We start from the raw sequence: 15,779 nt of genomic DNA on the forward strand, positions 1-15,779 counted from the left end.
CTTGTTTTATAAGACTTGAGTTTGTAATGACATTTTGGGAGAAAACTGGCTGCAGATGCAGGGGAGAATACTTTGAAGCGATAGAAAATGATGTCAGGTTGAGTTAGCATTGAAGACAGTGTTAGAATATGCTTGGCACTAATATGGCACCAGTATCTCTGTCCTCATCTCTGTTTTCTGTCACTATGTACAATTCTGGGCCTGTCTTTCTAGCCCTGACAATGTCTTTTCAGATCACATTATTGCTAGCTCTGAGCTGCGCTCAGCAACACATCACTCAGCCTCTTTGTTTGAAGTCTGCCCTTTTTTGTCATTAATGCACTTCATGTCTATTTAAAACTGACTGTGAATGCGGTATCTGTTTTCCTGTCGAGAGATCATTGACAATATTAATACCACTTGTCCTTGCCTCATTTACTAAGTGCTGACACCTAGCTGCAGTCTCCTGTATTCATCAAGTGGCACTTTTCTCTCACTAGGATGTTTCATAACAGTCTTGCTTCTAGCCCTTCAAAAACCAGAACAGATAGCAATTAAGACTTTTGTCAATGCTAACAATGAAGCTTTCTTTACAATGCATTCTTAGTCAATTCAATGTTATAAATCAAAAGGCTTAGATTCAGCTTTTTTGGCTTTGGCTTTAATAAAATTGTTTTCCTCCCTATTAAACATATGTTGGCTGCTTTTATTTACGTGCTTTCTAAGATAGATGAGAATTGAGAGTTACAGAACATTTCACTCTGTTAGAATTTTTTTCTATGCCATTGCTTATTCATTATTTAAATGGCTAAAATTATTAGACCTTTTGATTCTCAGCCCAAAATTGACACATACTGCAATCAAAGTTGTAGAATTTGCATGTTGTTAAACTAAAATAAAATTTGCTTCTACATATTTGCATTTTTTGTCTCTAGTTTTAACATCAATTTAAAGCTAATCAGGATTATTCTTTTTTTTTCATCTACATTTCTTAGTCACTGAGTTGGCATCTGGTCATTACTTATGCTGATTTGAATGAGTTTTGTAGTTTAGTTATTATTATTTGTACTGCATTAATATAAGCAAGAGCTACTGGTAGATTCTGCTTGCCCTAGGCCAGTTGCTTGTGTGCATGCAACTACCATCTAAAGACCAAGGATTTGCATGCTAATGGATTTTAATCTTGCAGTTCCACATTTGCATTTGTTGGCATTAGCCTCAAGGTGAAGTGTCATTTTATTTAAGTGTTAAAAAAAGAGAGGTTTTGTTATCAGATTATAGATGGAAATATGCTTCATTCTGGTTGCAGATTTGGCATATGCCTGAGTTTTGTCATAACCACATATATATATATTTTACATGATTCCTACAATCCATACATTTATAAAATAACATTTATATTACAGTAATGAATAAATACTGTTTAAAATACAGTAGAACACTTTTATGATTGATATTTTTTATTGGTGCATGATAATTGTATTTATTAAGGACAAAAGTAAGCCAATTGTATAGAAAGAGTGAACAAGTTCTAGTAGTGGATGAAAAACAATGATAAATCAGTGTTTAATACCATCTGACAATTTTTTTTCTTTTGTAAAGTGCAAAGTTTAAACAACATTTTCACTTTTATCTTTGCTACCATTGGGAATTTGAACACATAATGAGTTTACTCCTATGAACATATTCCCCATAAAATGTGAGTTCTTCACGGGGAGCATTTGCATCAAATTAGTAGGCTGATAGGAAATGACTTCATATCAGTGAACAAAGGAGATCTATACACATGTGGTAAATTTCATATGATATTATACTGTATATACTGGTAAATCTTCTTACAATATTTACTCTTAAAAGTACACTAAACTAGAACAACCTTCCTTACATTGTACCTTCAGCATCTGGATTTAAATATCTAATTTGCAGTATGGTACAAAGAGTTTTTAGTTTGCCTTGATTTTTGGTATCTGTTTTTTGTTGATGCCATGTCATCTCTGTCAGAGCTGCATCTGTGTCATTCTTTTCTAGATAATGCATATTGAGTCTTGTATCATTAACCCTCTGTAACTGAAATTCCTGTCCAGTGTTTTCGTCTTGTTATCTTGACCAGATCTCTAACTCTCAGATTCAAAAACAGCCCTAGACCATAACTGAACCAACTCTGTCTTTTGACAGATCTGGAATCATATTCAAATATAATCTTCTAGGTGATCCTGTCTTCCTGTTTGGTGGTTTTCTTTTGCCTCCTAGAAGATCCTGACCGCCATTGGCTTAATGTTCTTTCACTTTTAAAATGTTTGCCATCGCCCATCTTTAAATGTCTTCCATTTTGAAAGTATGCATTTGAATATTGATCTGATTGTATTTCTTTTTTTTAATTGTAATGTGGAAGACTATTTCATATTACAAATATGATATGGTCTCCTCTGACAAAAATGCTTCTCATACCATCACTGATTCTGTGGCATGAATAGAGCTTTCTTATTGGCTCAGGCACTTTCTTCTCTGACTCTTCACTTCTGTTTTTATACAAAAAGAAAATAAAAATGTAAAAATGAGAGACCCACTACAGTATTTTATTTGTCTTGCAAGATATCCATGCTGTCTTTTACATCTAATACAGTTTTAATTAACAGAACCCCTCCTCCACTGGAACCAGTTGCCATAATTATCATTTTCACCGTATTTATAATATGTAATATTTTTAAATTGTATTTTTTTTTTTTCAGGTGTATTTGCCAAATGTCGGTATGTCTACTATGGAAAGCATTCAGAAGGCAACCGATTCATTCGTGATGAGCAGCTCTGATTGCCAACTACTCATTTTTGCTTCAGTTGTTAAAAAAAACAAAAAAAAAAACAAAGCACATATCACCTCTACATTTTAAACAACCAAATACAGCCCTCTAGTGCCTTCTGCTGACTTTGCTAGTCTTGTCAAGACCATCCTTCTATCTTAGTCTGAGCAATCACGTCGCGATTGACATGATTGCCTTTAAGCAGGCCCCTTCCACCAGAGTGACAGACAGCTGCAACCAAGTCCCTGGCCTGACAAGATGCGCTTCATGATGGATTGCCTGGTTCAACCTGCTGCTCATGGAAGGGCAAAGGTCACACCTGAGGCCACACTGAGCATGCGCAAACTACACTGATGATGAGCTTCTTGAAAGTCAAAGTAAAAGTTTACTACAAAGGCAGCTTACTGTGAAATGAAAAGATCTCGGCAACAAAAAAAAAAAAAAAACCCACTGCTATATAAATACATTTGCAGTATTTAATTAATCATGATATGTTGCCCCCCCTCCCCCCCACACGCACAAAATAAACATACATTTGATTAAAGTGAATTACATTTTATGACGTTGTTTATTTTTATTTTGTTTTTATATCCAAAGAAAACATGACAGTTCCAGAGAGAGACTGCTTTCCATATTGTCAACCCAAGGGTTAAACATGTGGAGTCAATTACAGCGTACCAGTGGTTCAGTCCACTTCAAGCAGACTGCATTCTGTTTGTATCTCATGCAATGTTCTGTTACTTAATTGGAAGTCCCAAATGTATTATTAGTGTAAGTAAAGTAAAACCATAATCCATTCCCCAGGTTTGTATACATGATAATCTATAGTGTTTTCTTTATAAGAGATTCGCAGCTATTTTCTGTCAATCTTTGGTAGAATCCTTAATATGTTAAATGTCATTTTTATAATTGTTTTTAAAAAGGTTCAAATAATATTGTGTCTTTATGAAACATTATAGTCTTTGGATGTGAGCTAACTCATGGGCTTATTTAATTTTAACAATTACTAAGGTTTTTTGTAATAATTACGAGTTATTTACCCATATTCACTTTTATAGACATGTAATGGCACTGCTTAATCATGTCACTCATTCTATATCTAATATCTGTTCTGCAATTAAACAAAATTTTGGGATGTTGGGAGGAAATAAAGATTCTTATTTTTAAAGGTGGCAATGCTCAAATAGTCTTATTCTTATGGCATTTTCAGAAACACTAAATTCTTAACCCTTTCTTGGCCAACTGCATTTTATTTAAGGGCACGTGACACTCAGCCTCTGGGGTAGAGCTACATACATGTACACATGTACGCTTTGCAATTGAATAGCTTTGACAGAACCATGTGGTATGTGACTTTTAACAGATTTGTATTAAGCCATGACTCTGTTTCCAAGAGAGCTTCTTTCGTCTGGACTCTATCCACCATTTGATGAATATCTGCTACTGCACTAAATAAATAAATACACATTCATTAAATAATTCTTTATATATATATGTGTATCTGTATCTGTTTTGATTAATTTAATAAAGTTTGATATTCATGACACACTGGAAGCCAACTATCATAACGATAGCTATCAAAATCACCAAAACTCATGAGTGTTTTTTTTTTTTTATTACCATTCCTTTTTTTAAAAGCAAACTATTTACTTTGATAAATAACTTTTAGATAAGGTGTAATTCATTTCAATAACATTTGTAGTGCTTTTATAATTTCAGCTATTTATTATTTTCATCTGCCATAGGCAACAGGGTCCACACAGTATTTCAGAATTTCAATAGTGTTACACTTCCTCAAACTTACTGCTGAGGACCGCTTAAATATGGCTAAGGCTTTTCAGTAGGTTCAGTAGAAAGGGAAATCTACAAAACGGAATTCTTGCTTCAGGCCCTCACTGATAAATAGTCACTTCCTGTACCTGTGTAGTAAAGTAAACCCAGACACCCTGATTTAATTTGATGTGTATTCTTGATATAAAAATGTGATCCATTTAAATACATCTAGCTAGTGACCATTGTTATGTTTTTAGTTTTATTTTAGTGTCTACGAAATCTTTTTACCTCACAAAATGGTTGAACTGACTTCTTTAAAAACATCAATTCTAACGATATTCTGGCGAGGATCTCATTATATGCTGACTGTAGGGGCCGTGTTTTTCCAATATGTGGCATACTGAGACTAAATTATTGTTTTTAAAAAATCAGTCTTGTGATTAAAGTGATAAATATAGTGTATGCTCACATGATGGACAAAGATTACGGATGTTACCCTGGTTCCCTTTTAATTTGAAGACGACCAACAGCCATACTTTTGGGATATGTCTGCCACAGTCAGGTATTTACTGAGCATTTTATGTCAAAGCTTCCGATAATCCCCTCCATGGAGTGACGTGCTCGGTCCCGCCTACCGAGGGAATAAGTAGTCACTCTGAGATCACATTCTCTTTTGCATCTAACCTACAAACACAAGTGATGCGACCTCGCAAGGTTTGTTGGTCACCTTCTCTTTCAGGGAACCGTTCCCTTTCAATTCGAAGACAACCACCAACCATACTTTTGGGAAAGTATATCAAAGCCATCGCGAGGGAGTGTGAGTGGAGACAGCAGACGAAGGACGTCTCACTACCTCTAAACTAATGTTGGTTGGGCGAGCGTGCAACCCCAAGGACCCTTGTGCCTAGTGAAGGCATAGAGGGATCTACCACATTAAGTTGGTAGAACCTGATGAATGTATGTGGAGTAGCCCAGCTAGCCACAATACAAATATGTCAATGAAAGCCCTTTAAAGAGGTCCCATGACTTAACCGCTCCTCTGGTGGAGTTAGGCTGGTAGTAGTATATGCAGTCGAGATTGTGTCCACAATCCAGTGGGACAGTCGCTGCTTCGAGAGGGCTTGACCTAGGGTCCTTTCACCATGACAGATGAAGTTCTGGTCAGACTCCGCTAAACCCATGGCTCCCACACCTTCCAAGGAGGCCAGCGGGACTGCCTGCTTTAAGACGCTTGGAGCGAAAGCCGGTCGGTGCCAAGAGGATCGTACCTCCTCCAAAAAATCTGGGAATACCAGGAAGGCCCAGTGGAGGAAGCACAATTATTATTTTTTTTTATATACTGCGAAGGCAGTTCAAAAAACACACAATCAACACAGCAGAAGCTGAAGGGATAGGTTTTAGGCCACACGCAAGCAACTGGGCGTGCTGAGCTAACCCAGAGTAGTTGACTCAACAGCAGGCATGGTGGAGCCGGGTCTTGCTGGAGGATTACATCTCTTCTTTTTTTTGTTGTTTTTTTAAATGAAAGCATTTTAGCTCAGTATTCAGAAGTTGAGTTTCTGATTCCATGGAACTGGCGAGCCAACTTCCAGCAATAAATTGCAACGGAACTCCAGAAAACTCTGTGAGAGCTCTTTTAAAGACTCAATCAGTATACCTACCTTACCTGTGAGAAGCAAAAGAAAACATGATCTCCGCGGAGTGACTACTTATTCCCTCGGTAGGCGGGACCGAGGACGTCACTCCATGGAGGGGCCTATCGGCAGCTTTAACATAAAATGCTCAGTAAATACCTGACCTGTGGCAGGCATATCCCAAAAGTATGGTTGTTGGTCGTCTTCGAATTGAAAAGGAACTGATGAAGCGGGTTAATATGTGGATACCATTGAAATACGTTGTTCTTGGACACAACAATTTCATTGCATTCCTGACTTCACCAATCAGTTATTAAATAATTCATATTTCTCTGACATTTAACACACTGGGTAAATCATTGATTCACCCGTCTGCCTCCTTGTAAATCAAGTTTTGTAACTTGGTGTCCACCTATATTTTATAATATGTCTGCTTCATAATTCTGTTAAATGTTGCTTATGGATTTTATGTCACGAGGAAACTGTTTTGATATTCATTATAACAAATTAAAGCAATCCTTATGCAGTGCTTATGAGGATCATTGATACATTCCTAATGCTTTAACATTTACATTATACACTAGTATAGCAAATTACCTCAAGATGTCTTACACCGTATTATTTTCTAAATAATAATATTAATAATAACAAATGCTTCGAATCTAGCAGCAAACAATCCGTAATTGTGTATGAGAGTTAGTTCTTCTGCAAATATTTCACTGGAACAAAAGCTTAACCTGACCAGAATACACTTTATATAGTCAGGTGGCCATATTGCAACGCTGCTGTGAAAAATCATGCAGATTATACTTGGCGTATGGGATAGCAAGTTACAGGGAACTAACAAGTCACACAGGCGTTCTGAAGCAAACATACATATTTGGGGTTTGCATTAAATTCTACATATATGCACATGTTCTCAAAGAAGGGATAACACATTGTGACTATAACATTAAAAACATGAGAATGCATACGTTTCACAGAGAGACACTATGTCTATTGCCAGTGACATTTAAAGCAACATTTCAAAGGGGCCTCTTACAAAAAAAAAGAAAGCAAACATGCAAAACTCCAAAAGGTCCATTATTTGTTGTTGTTTTTTGTTTGTTTGTTTGTTTGCTTGTTTTCTTCTCTTTTTTTATAACAGTATTAAATACTCTGGTCTAACGCCAAGACCAAATATGCAAGCTCACACACAGATGTCAGCATTAATAAACTGCATGAACTGACCGCATCCTTTTTGGATTCATGTAAACAATTTCAAAACAAATACGTTGTTGATATTATCTTAGTGTTGTTTAATAATATAATGTAACATAAAAATATTCACTGGAACAAGCAGATTTAATATAAAACGGTACTGTACAGAACATTAAAAAAAGTTTCAGTAAAAACAATAATGAAAGTTATCTGTTGATGAAAGACCAACGATTAAGACACACCTGCACTGATTATTACGTTTGCCACAGACATGATTGTCAACTATAGCACCGACCTGCAACGACCGGCGCCGATATGTTGAATTCGGCGACTTGTCTTCTGGAATCAATGTGCAGTCCAACAGGGAATGAAGGTGAGTTTACATATTACAACATTCTTTATGCTTTGCCACTTTTTTTTTTTTAAATGTATTTCTGCTTTAAATTGTTTAATGCTGACAGGTATTTAAAACAGCGACAAAAAAAAAAACTTAGTGTGTTAACTGGAAGATCTACTTCTGTTTCATTAATTGTATTACATATATTTTTTCTAATGAATAAAGTGATCAGTAATTGCGCATATTATTTTGTGGTTCCTTTATAAACCAGTCCCTAACAGAAAGAAAAGATACATATATTGGAAATGTGCAAAGTATCTGGAAATCACATTCAATATGGTCATTTTTAAAAAAAATACCATAACATTGCATATAAAAACAAGTTGTAAAGAAATATCTTTACATATGTTACATTTAGATTTTGTTTTTAATAGGCCTACTTTGAATCTATTTTTCTGAAGTGTTTACTGACATTTTTCAAAAAACTTTTTAAAGTTATTATTATTAGCACCAGTAGTAGTTAATCTAAAATAAAATTAAATTATTTGGTTTGTATTTGCATTCAGCAACATGTGAAAAACAAATACAAACAAGAAGTTTTTATTTTATTTTTTCACAACACTGTTTTGCGCTGAGGTTTAGTCCCCTATTTCTCAATTTCTGTGAAATCTTTTGGTGGACTTTATTGTTTCGGACAGTAAGACCCCCGGGATGCATTCTCAAAACAAATCCACACCACTCCTCTCTCGGCCTGTGTCTACTAAATTTGATGTCACATTCCACACTGCAGCTTCTACTTTGAACAGTAGTGCGAACACACCCGAGCCACGCTGGGTGGGCTCGGCTTGGCTCAGTGAAAAGGCTATAAATGACACAGAAACATTAATTACTCATAAGACTCATGTTTCTGACATGAAATGTTAGTCGTGTTTGATTTTGTTTGTGTTTGCTATTTTGTGCATAAATTAGCATTCAATATATGTTTTTAATGGATTGCAAAAGCATATTTTAACAACAAAGAAGACACATGTAATATGTATGTGTTGTGTATTTTGGAAACAAACTGCAAAAACAGGAGAAGAAGACGAGGTGCGTACAGGCTATTCCCACGCCAAGCAGGGAGAATGGACGAGATGGCAGAGTGTGGAACAATGCAAGATCGGCTGGAGAGATCTATGGACAATGGAACAGAGCAGGATCAGTTTCTTCATCAGGTCAACATATGACGTTCTCTCATCACCACAGAACCTTAATCTATGGGTAGGAGATAATCCGTGGTGTCCTTTGTGTTCATCCCCAGCTACATTGACACATGTTGACAGGATGTAAGGTGGGTCTTAGCCAAGGACGGTTTACTTGGTGTCAGGACCAGGTACTGTGATGTTTGGCCTTAGCATTGGAAGACAAGCTCAGCATGACCAACAGGTTGCTACAAATGCCAGCAAGATATAACACACAAAGAACAACGTTCCTCCACCCAGGGGAGAAAACTCCAAGAAAAGCCAAAACTTGTCTAGGACAACTGGAAGCTGCTAGAGACTGGAAAATGCTGGCAGATGTTGGACAACGGCTTATTTCCCCACCTGGGACTGTCATCACTAACCTTCGACCTGATATTGTCTTGTGGTCTGGATCAGCACACCTTGTTCACCTGGTAGATTTAACAGTGCCATGGGAGGATGCTGTGGATGAGGCGTATGAAAAGAAGAAACTTTGGTACGCTCAACTAGCTGCTGAAGTGGAACAGCGAGGATGGAGAGTCCAGGTTTACCCAATGGAGGTGGGTTGTCAAGGATTTGTGGCACACTTCACAACCCGGTTTCTCAGAGACATCGGATTCAGTGGTCAAGAGTTGCGACGCATAGTGAAGAACTTACCTGAAGCAGCAGGTAGGAGCAGCAACTGATGTAAAGGAAGGTAAGTAAGATGGGTTTAGCTGAGTGGGGGACGGAGGGGGGTGATGCTGGGACGTCAGAATCACTGTCGAGCCCTCTTTAGGTGTTGTGGGCTAGTCGACGAAACACCAAGGATTGAAGGTGCACAATTGAAGACCCCAGAGAAGTACACTACTCAGCTCAGTCCAGACAGTTGTCATACTAATGCGCTGGGGAGGTCGCACTGTCATTGATCCCTGGAGTCAGCATTGCAGCCTTTGTGTGTGCTGATACACCAGGGAGGCAAAATAGGCTGATCCCTGGAGCCAGCATTGCACTTAAGCCATCAACACCAGGCAGAAGGATATCTACATCATCAGATGGAAGGAAACGCAGATGGATCACATTAGTTTACAGTAAAAGAAGCTATGTCTTAGTTGGTGCTTATCTTGGCGAGAGCTGAGTCCAGTATCAGCATGAAGTTTTAACACCTACTCTTATGTAACGGAAATCATATATACACACACACACACACTCATATTGCATTAAGTGTTTTAAATTAAAAACAAATAAAAACGTTTAGCTGTTGCACAAATAACATAAATGGGTTGTACAAATAATAATAATAATAATAATAATAATAATAATGGATGTTGGTAGCGCTGCAATATTACCTTAGTTGAAACATGCATAGTGTTATACAATTGTGGGACAATTTCTGAAGATATTGATTACATACTGTTGCTCAATGTCCAGTAGCCTACTGGTGAGCTGGCACCACAAGTATAGCAGGTACATTGTTATATTGCTACGATCATTTTAGAAGTTGTTAGTGATTGTTTCTTGAAATTTGTAAATAAATGTGAAGGCCATGTAATATTTGACAGATGTACTGTCAGGTCTTTGTTTTTGTATTAACACATTCTTAGCTAAAGGTTAACAAGATGCAAGGAAACTGCATTAAACAGGTAAATATTTATGTAGAGATACAACATTGTTCTCTGCCCAAAGGTGGTCATATTGCATAGTGTGCTTGCACCATGACCCTGCCTATAAGCGTGCCTTGCAACAAAGGTGGATTCTTTAAGCAATGTTTCTAATGAGAATACTTACAATGAGAATAGGAATTTTGAGGAACCTCGGTATTAGAAGCAGATATGTAATTACACAATAGTACATAAACCATCTAACATCAGTTAGGTAAAACACTGTAGAGTCCTTTGCACCGAGGTGATCTGATGCATATCCAGAGGAATAGAGCTTTATGCTTCTAACATAGTGTTTTTGTTGTCAAAATGTTAATTTTGCCATGTATCTACACTCCTGCATCATCATACCCTACCAGGTCTTTTTATATGCCAAATTATTTCAATTAAATTGCAAAGGGCTGTGAATGTGAAGGAAACCATGTGTACAGTAGATGAGTTGTGCACATCAATCTTCAGAAGGTGGCACAGAAGAAAGGTCAGAGAGGGCCCGGCGCAATGTTTTGTGTGGCGCTTCATCCTATGAGAAAATGTGCCCATATTCTTACTGACATGCTGTTTTTGAGCATGGTCACTAGTGACAACATTTCTAAATGACAAGGTTTATTTGTCTCTGTGTTGATATGTTTGGAGTAACTCGGACTGACAGTTGGAGGAGGCAGGAAGAGAGAGCCACAAGAAGTCATGCCCCCCCCCCAACACAAAATGTCATCTCTCCCCTGGCTGGGCTGTAGAGGCATCCTGATGAAAAGAGCAGACATTTAAAAGTTTCTGACATGTGTCACAGGCTCTGCCATTGAGCTAGTACTACTGATGTAGCTGGAGTTGACAGCATCCAAGCCATGGAAGCTGGCTACGGGACATGCCGAGTTTGGTGTATGTCTCTTACTATCCTTGTCATGGTACATCTTGAAAAGATATATATATATATATATATATATATATATATATATATATATATATATATATATATATATATATGTGTGTGTGTGTGTGTGTGTGTGTGTGTGTATGTGTACAGTATAAATAAAACAAACTGGGGGGAAAAAAAAGCAATAGTTTGACATGGATTTGTGTAAGTAGGGAGAAGAAAACCATGTAGAATAATTAAGGTATGAACCAAAAAAGGAAGCTGTAGGCATTTCCCATCTTCAATCCATCATTTTCTACTTGATATGATTCAAGGGAAGCACTTTACAAATATAAAGCATGCTGTTTCATCAGGGACTTAGTGTACCAGTATTGAAACCGAGTAAACATTTTCACCAAGTAAGTTTTAATTTCTACAATATTGAGTATGATTTAGAAAGTATAATATTATTTATATGTATACTCAAACCTGGGACAAGGAAATAGGCCAACATGTTTATTAAATATACTATATATATATATATATATATATATATATATATATATATATATTAATGGCAGAACAATAGTAACTAATTAAAGTAATGGTAGCTGTTTTAAAATCAGAGGGCCATAACAGTATTTATCAAGGCTTTTATAGTGGAATTTTAAAACAAACAGACCACACATGTACTGTATTTTTATTTCAGACCTTTAAAACTCCATAATACGGTAATCCTTCTACTGTTTAAGCTGTCTAGAACTGCACTCGGCCTTCTGTTTTGGAAAAGATGGAGGGCTTCATCACTACACTGTGATATTCTTCACCTTTCATGAGCTCTAAATTCATCAAAATGTGAAGCAAAGGATGAACGTTTGTCACTGGGACTCAAGAAAGTCAGGGCTCATTCACAGTCATCAATTATTAGGCTTCACAGTTTGAGTGACAGACATGACCCAATGCAAATCCGCTGAAAAACCAGAGCCATATCAGTGAGTGACGTACACACTGATAGGACTAGCTGACTCAGTTTGAGGATGAAGCGAGATTGTGAACTAATCACCCCCAGCATTCAGAGCCCATATAGGAGCTCTGTACCTGAAGATATCAGCTGAAGCTGACTTCGGAGGAAGGGAGAAGAAAGAGCCTATTTCCGGGAAGGTTTCAGATGAGCAACATTTGTCATTGAGGGGGAGATGGGTATAATTAGCTTGTCAGTCTACTTTGGGCTGAGCTAGCTTTCCATGGTAAGAAAGATGGACTGACTGCCAGAAGAGCTGACAGGCAGTCGATAATGCAGCAATTAATGTCATAAATAATTCTGGAACCAATTATATCAAAATGGACTCGAAGGTTTTTTTTTTTTTTTTTTAAAGAACAGTATTCCCTTATCATTTCCCCTAACAGCAGGAGCAGCTTTCATTTTTCTCTGTAATTACTTCTCATTATACACCGTAATACAATAGGGCTTTTTTCACCATAGAGTATTTAAATTTTTCTGGGCACAGAAACAAAATAGAAAAATATGTTCGGCTGGAGTGGACATGCATTTTTCTTTACTTTGCAGCCACATGATAGCTCCGGCTACACAGAAATGATTAAGAGAAAAGTTTTATAAAATGACACTGACAGCTTAGATTGCTAAACAATGACATTTGGAAATGAAGACATTTATGAAACAAATGGATTTGTCTTGATATTTTAAAGGTTGCTGTAGCTTTGCTAACACTGAAGTTATTGATTTTTTCCTTTCACTGCTAAAATCTGGAAGCTGGGCCAAACAATTCCCAATACACCAGAAACAAAAACACAGTAAAACCTTGTATTAATAGGTTCATTGCTGCAGGGAAAATAAACCTATTGCAGAAGATCTATTGTGCATTTGATCTAACATTTTTGATAAACACTCATATACAGCACTCACGAAGAATTTCATGTGATGGTAAATGGGCTGATTTCAACCTTTTGTAAATATTTCAAATGCTGAAAGCCCTACAAAATGATTAAATTACAAATACACCATGCTTCAACCCGATATGGTACATGGTATTCCCCTTAATGAACGAGACCAAAGCTCAACCATTTAGGGCCATACTGTCTGCATACATTTTCTACTTCCTCCACCCAGGGCTAGATTAACCTATATGCAAATTACGCTATAGCGTAGGGCCCCCAGCAGAATTGGGGCCCCGCGAGGTCGACATTTGTTTGGGACATTTTACAAACTGACCCATTAACTTCAGTGGATGTTATATTATGCACTTGCTAATGCTTTTTTACTTTACTGCCTGGGAATGAAGCATTTTTTATGTCTGTGATCCATATCGCATCATTTTGTGTTCTGTGTTCCCACGGATGTTTGAATGGGACATTGGAACCGGAAAACTATCTTTGAAGCGACCGAGTAATAGGCAACAAACGAAACTTAGGCGCTGACTCGTGTCACATGACTCAAGCCTTAGTTTTGGTTTGCTGTAGTTTCGCTCAGGAATGTGTGTTCAGGACATACAATACATCATTGGAATGCTCCAAATCTGTACCTTGAATCAGGAAGCTAGTTATTACAATGCCTGAGATATTCACACGAGAAGGTCGGGCCGCCGATACACTACGCCTGGGGTCCATACGGACCCCAAACCTAAAACTATTTGGGAAATTCAACCAGGTTACCTGGACTAGAATTATTCTATGCATTGTGTAACAGGATGGATGGCTGACAATTACTTAAAAGGAAACAAAAATCAAGTCACTGATCCACATAATAACTGATACTAAAGCACCGTGGGATCTGAATGGACCCCAGGTTACCTTATGAGGGTTAAAGAACATAAAGAATGTCTAGCCAAATAAAATGAGTTCATCTAATGTAAAATGTCAGTAATATGGTGGGAAACACTGTTAAATACATCAACTGTATCTTTAGGCCTCTCGAAGGTCATACCTGGCATAATATATAGTCAGGCAGTGATGGCTCAAGGTCATGTCAGCTTTCTCTACATAATGCATGAATCTTGTAACACTTACAAACTCTAGTCATCTGACCTGAACCTTGGGATAAAATTTTTGCTAAGTAAATCAGTGAGCATGCTGGCATTTCTATTACCCTCTAGTGCGCTACTGACAGAATATGAATAATGATAAATAATAACACACAGCTATAAATCACTTTTACTACTTGAGGTGAGGGGGGGGGGGGGGGGGGGAATATACTGGATACCACCATCTGTTGGCAGTTACAGCTAATTTTTTTGCATGAAAATTAAACTGTGTTGTATTTGATAGGCTATGCATAATAGCAAAATACTGGGAAACATTATAATTCAGTGCCTACAGTCTTGTAAAACTACTAGTGTAATTAATCTACCATTTGCTGGTACAAAATAATTTAGTTTAAATAAAGTATTTTAAATTAGACATAATTCCTTGTCCTGAAGGGAAGGTACCTTTACATGAATAATAAGCAGTAAGGTTTTCATTGTCATATTTATCTTCCCTTGGCAACAATATTTTCTTCGTTAATTAATATATTGTCTTAAAATTTCATACCTACCTTTAAAGACTATGCCCCCAGGGATGCTTTGTTTTTGTTCACAAAAACTCTGATTAATAGTTTTAATTCATTTAAACAATCTCTATCTCTATCTGTTGTTTGTGCCCATGTTTAAGCTAAATCCCACAAAGTAATCCTGTATGCTTGGTCTGTTTTCTTAGACAGAGATATCTGTGTAATGTGAAAGTGCTGTCAAAATGGCCTATGAAACTGTGCTAATTTTATTTGGTACACATTAGTCTTCTATAATATTCTTGAATATGCAGAATCTGTACCTTGTTAATAACAGTTTTGAAAATTCGGAAGTAAGATTTATTTTGTTTTGTTTTTCAAAAGCAGAAGCAATACGGTACAGTAGCAATCCCTATGCCTTTTTTATTGAAGAGATTATGTTGTTCAGCGCTTAACATTAAGGCCTTGAGCTTTGATTTGGTATGCTTGACTTTAAATTCCAAATACAAAAGATTAAACTTGCTGGAAACACTGTCATTTATTAACATTATCAGCATGCAGAAAGTATTGAGAGAGTGTTGTGGAGAGCCTGCATGCTGTATAGAGACGAAGTGCCCTCTAGAGGCAATGGTAACCGTCTGATTGTGGTTGTGCTTTGATACTCTCCTGTTGCAGAAGTGAACCAGCTATTATTTCCTTAGGGGCAGCATAGTTTGGTGCTGAGATCTTAAGTTGACAGCCATGATGTGATTTAAGTATTAAACACTTGTCAGTAGTTAAAAAAAAAAAAGGTTCTCACTGATTTATGTTATTTTCCCATTTTTCATAATGGACAAAAAGGGATAC

General features: G+C 37.0%; 1 protein-coding gene across 1 annotated transcript in view; it reads left to right on the forward strand.

Moving 5' to 3' along the window:
• LOC117414928 (leucine-rich melanocyte differentiation-associated protein-like) overlaps positions 1-3,945 on the forward strand; it is a 341,523-nt gene extending 337,578 nt beyond the window's left edge. The window contains exon 7 of the mRNA XM_059026370.1: positions 2,709-3,945. Coding sequence (XP_058882353.1) covers positions 2,709-2,788 — 80 coding nt within the window. The 3' untranslated portion in view covers positions 2,789-3,945. The remainder of the gene's footprint in view (positions 1-2,708) is intronic.
• The last annotated feature ends 11,834 nt before the right edge of the window (positions 3,946-15,779 follow it).

This window comes from Acipenser ruthenus, chromosome 7 (genome assembly GCF_902713425.1).
Source record: "Acipenser ruthenus chromosome 7, fAciRut3.2 maternal haplotype, whole genome shotgun sequence".
Taxonomy (NCBI): domain Eukaryota; kingdom Metazoa; phylum Chordata; class Actinopteri; order Acipenseriformes; family Acipenseridae; genus Acipenser; species Acipenser ruthenus.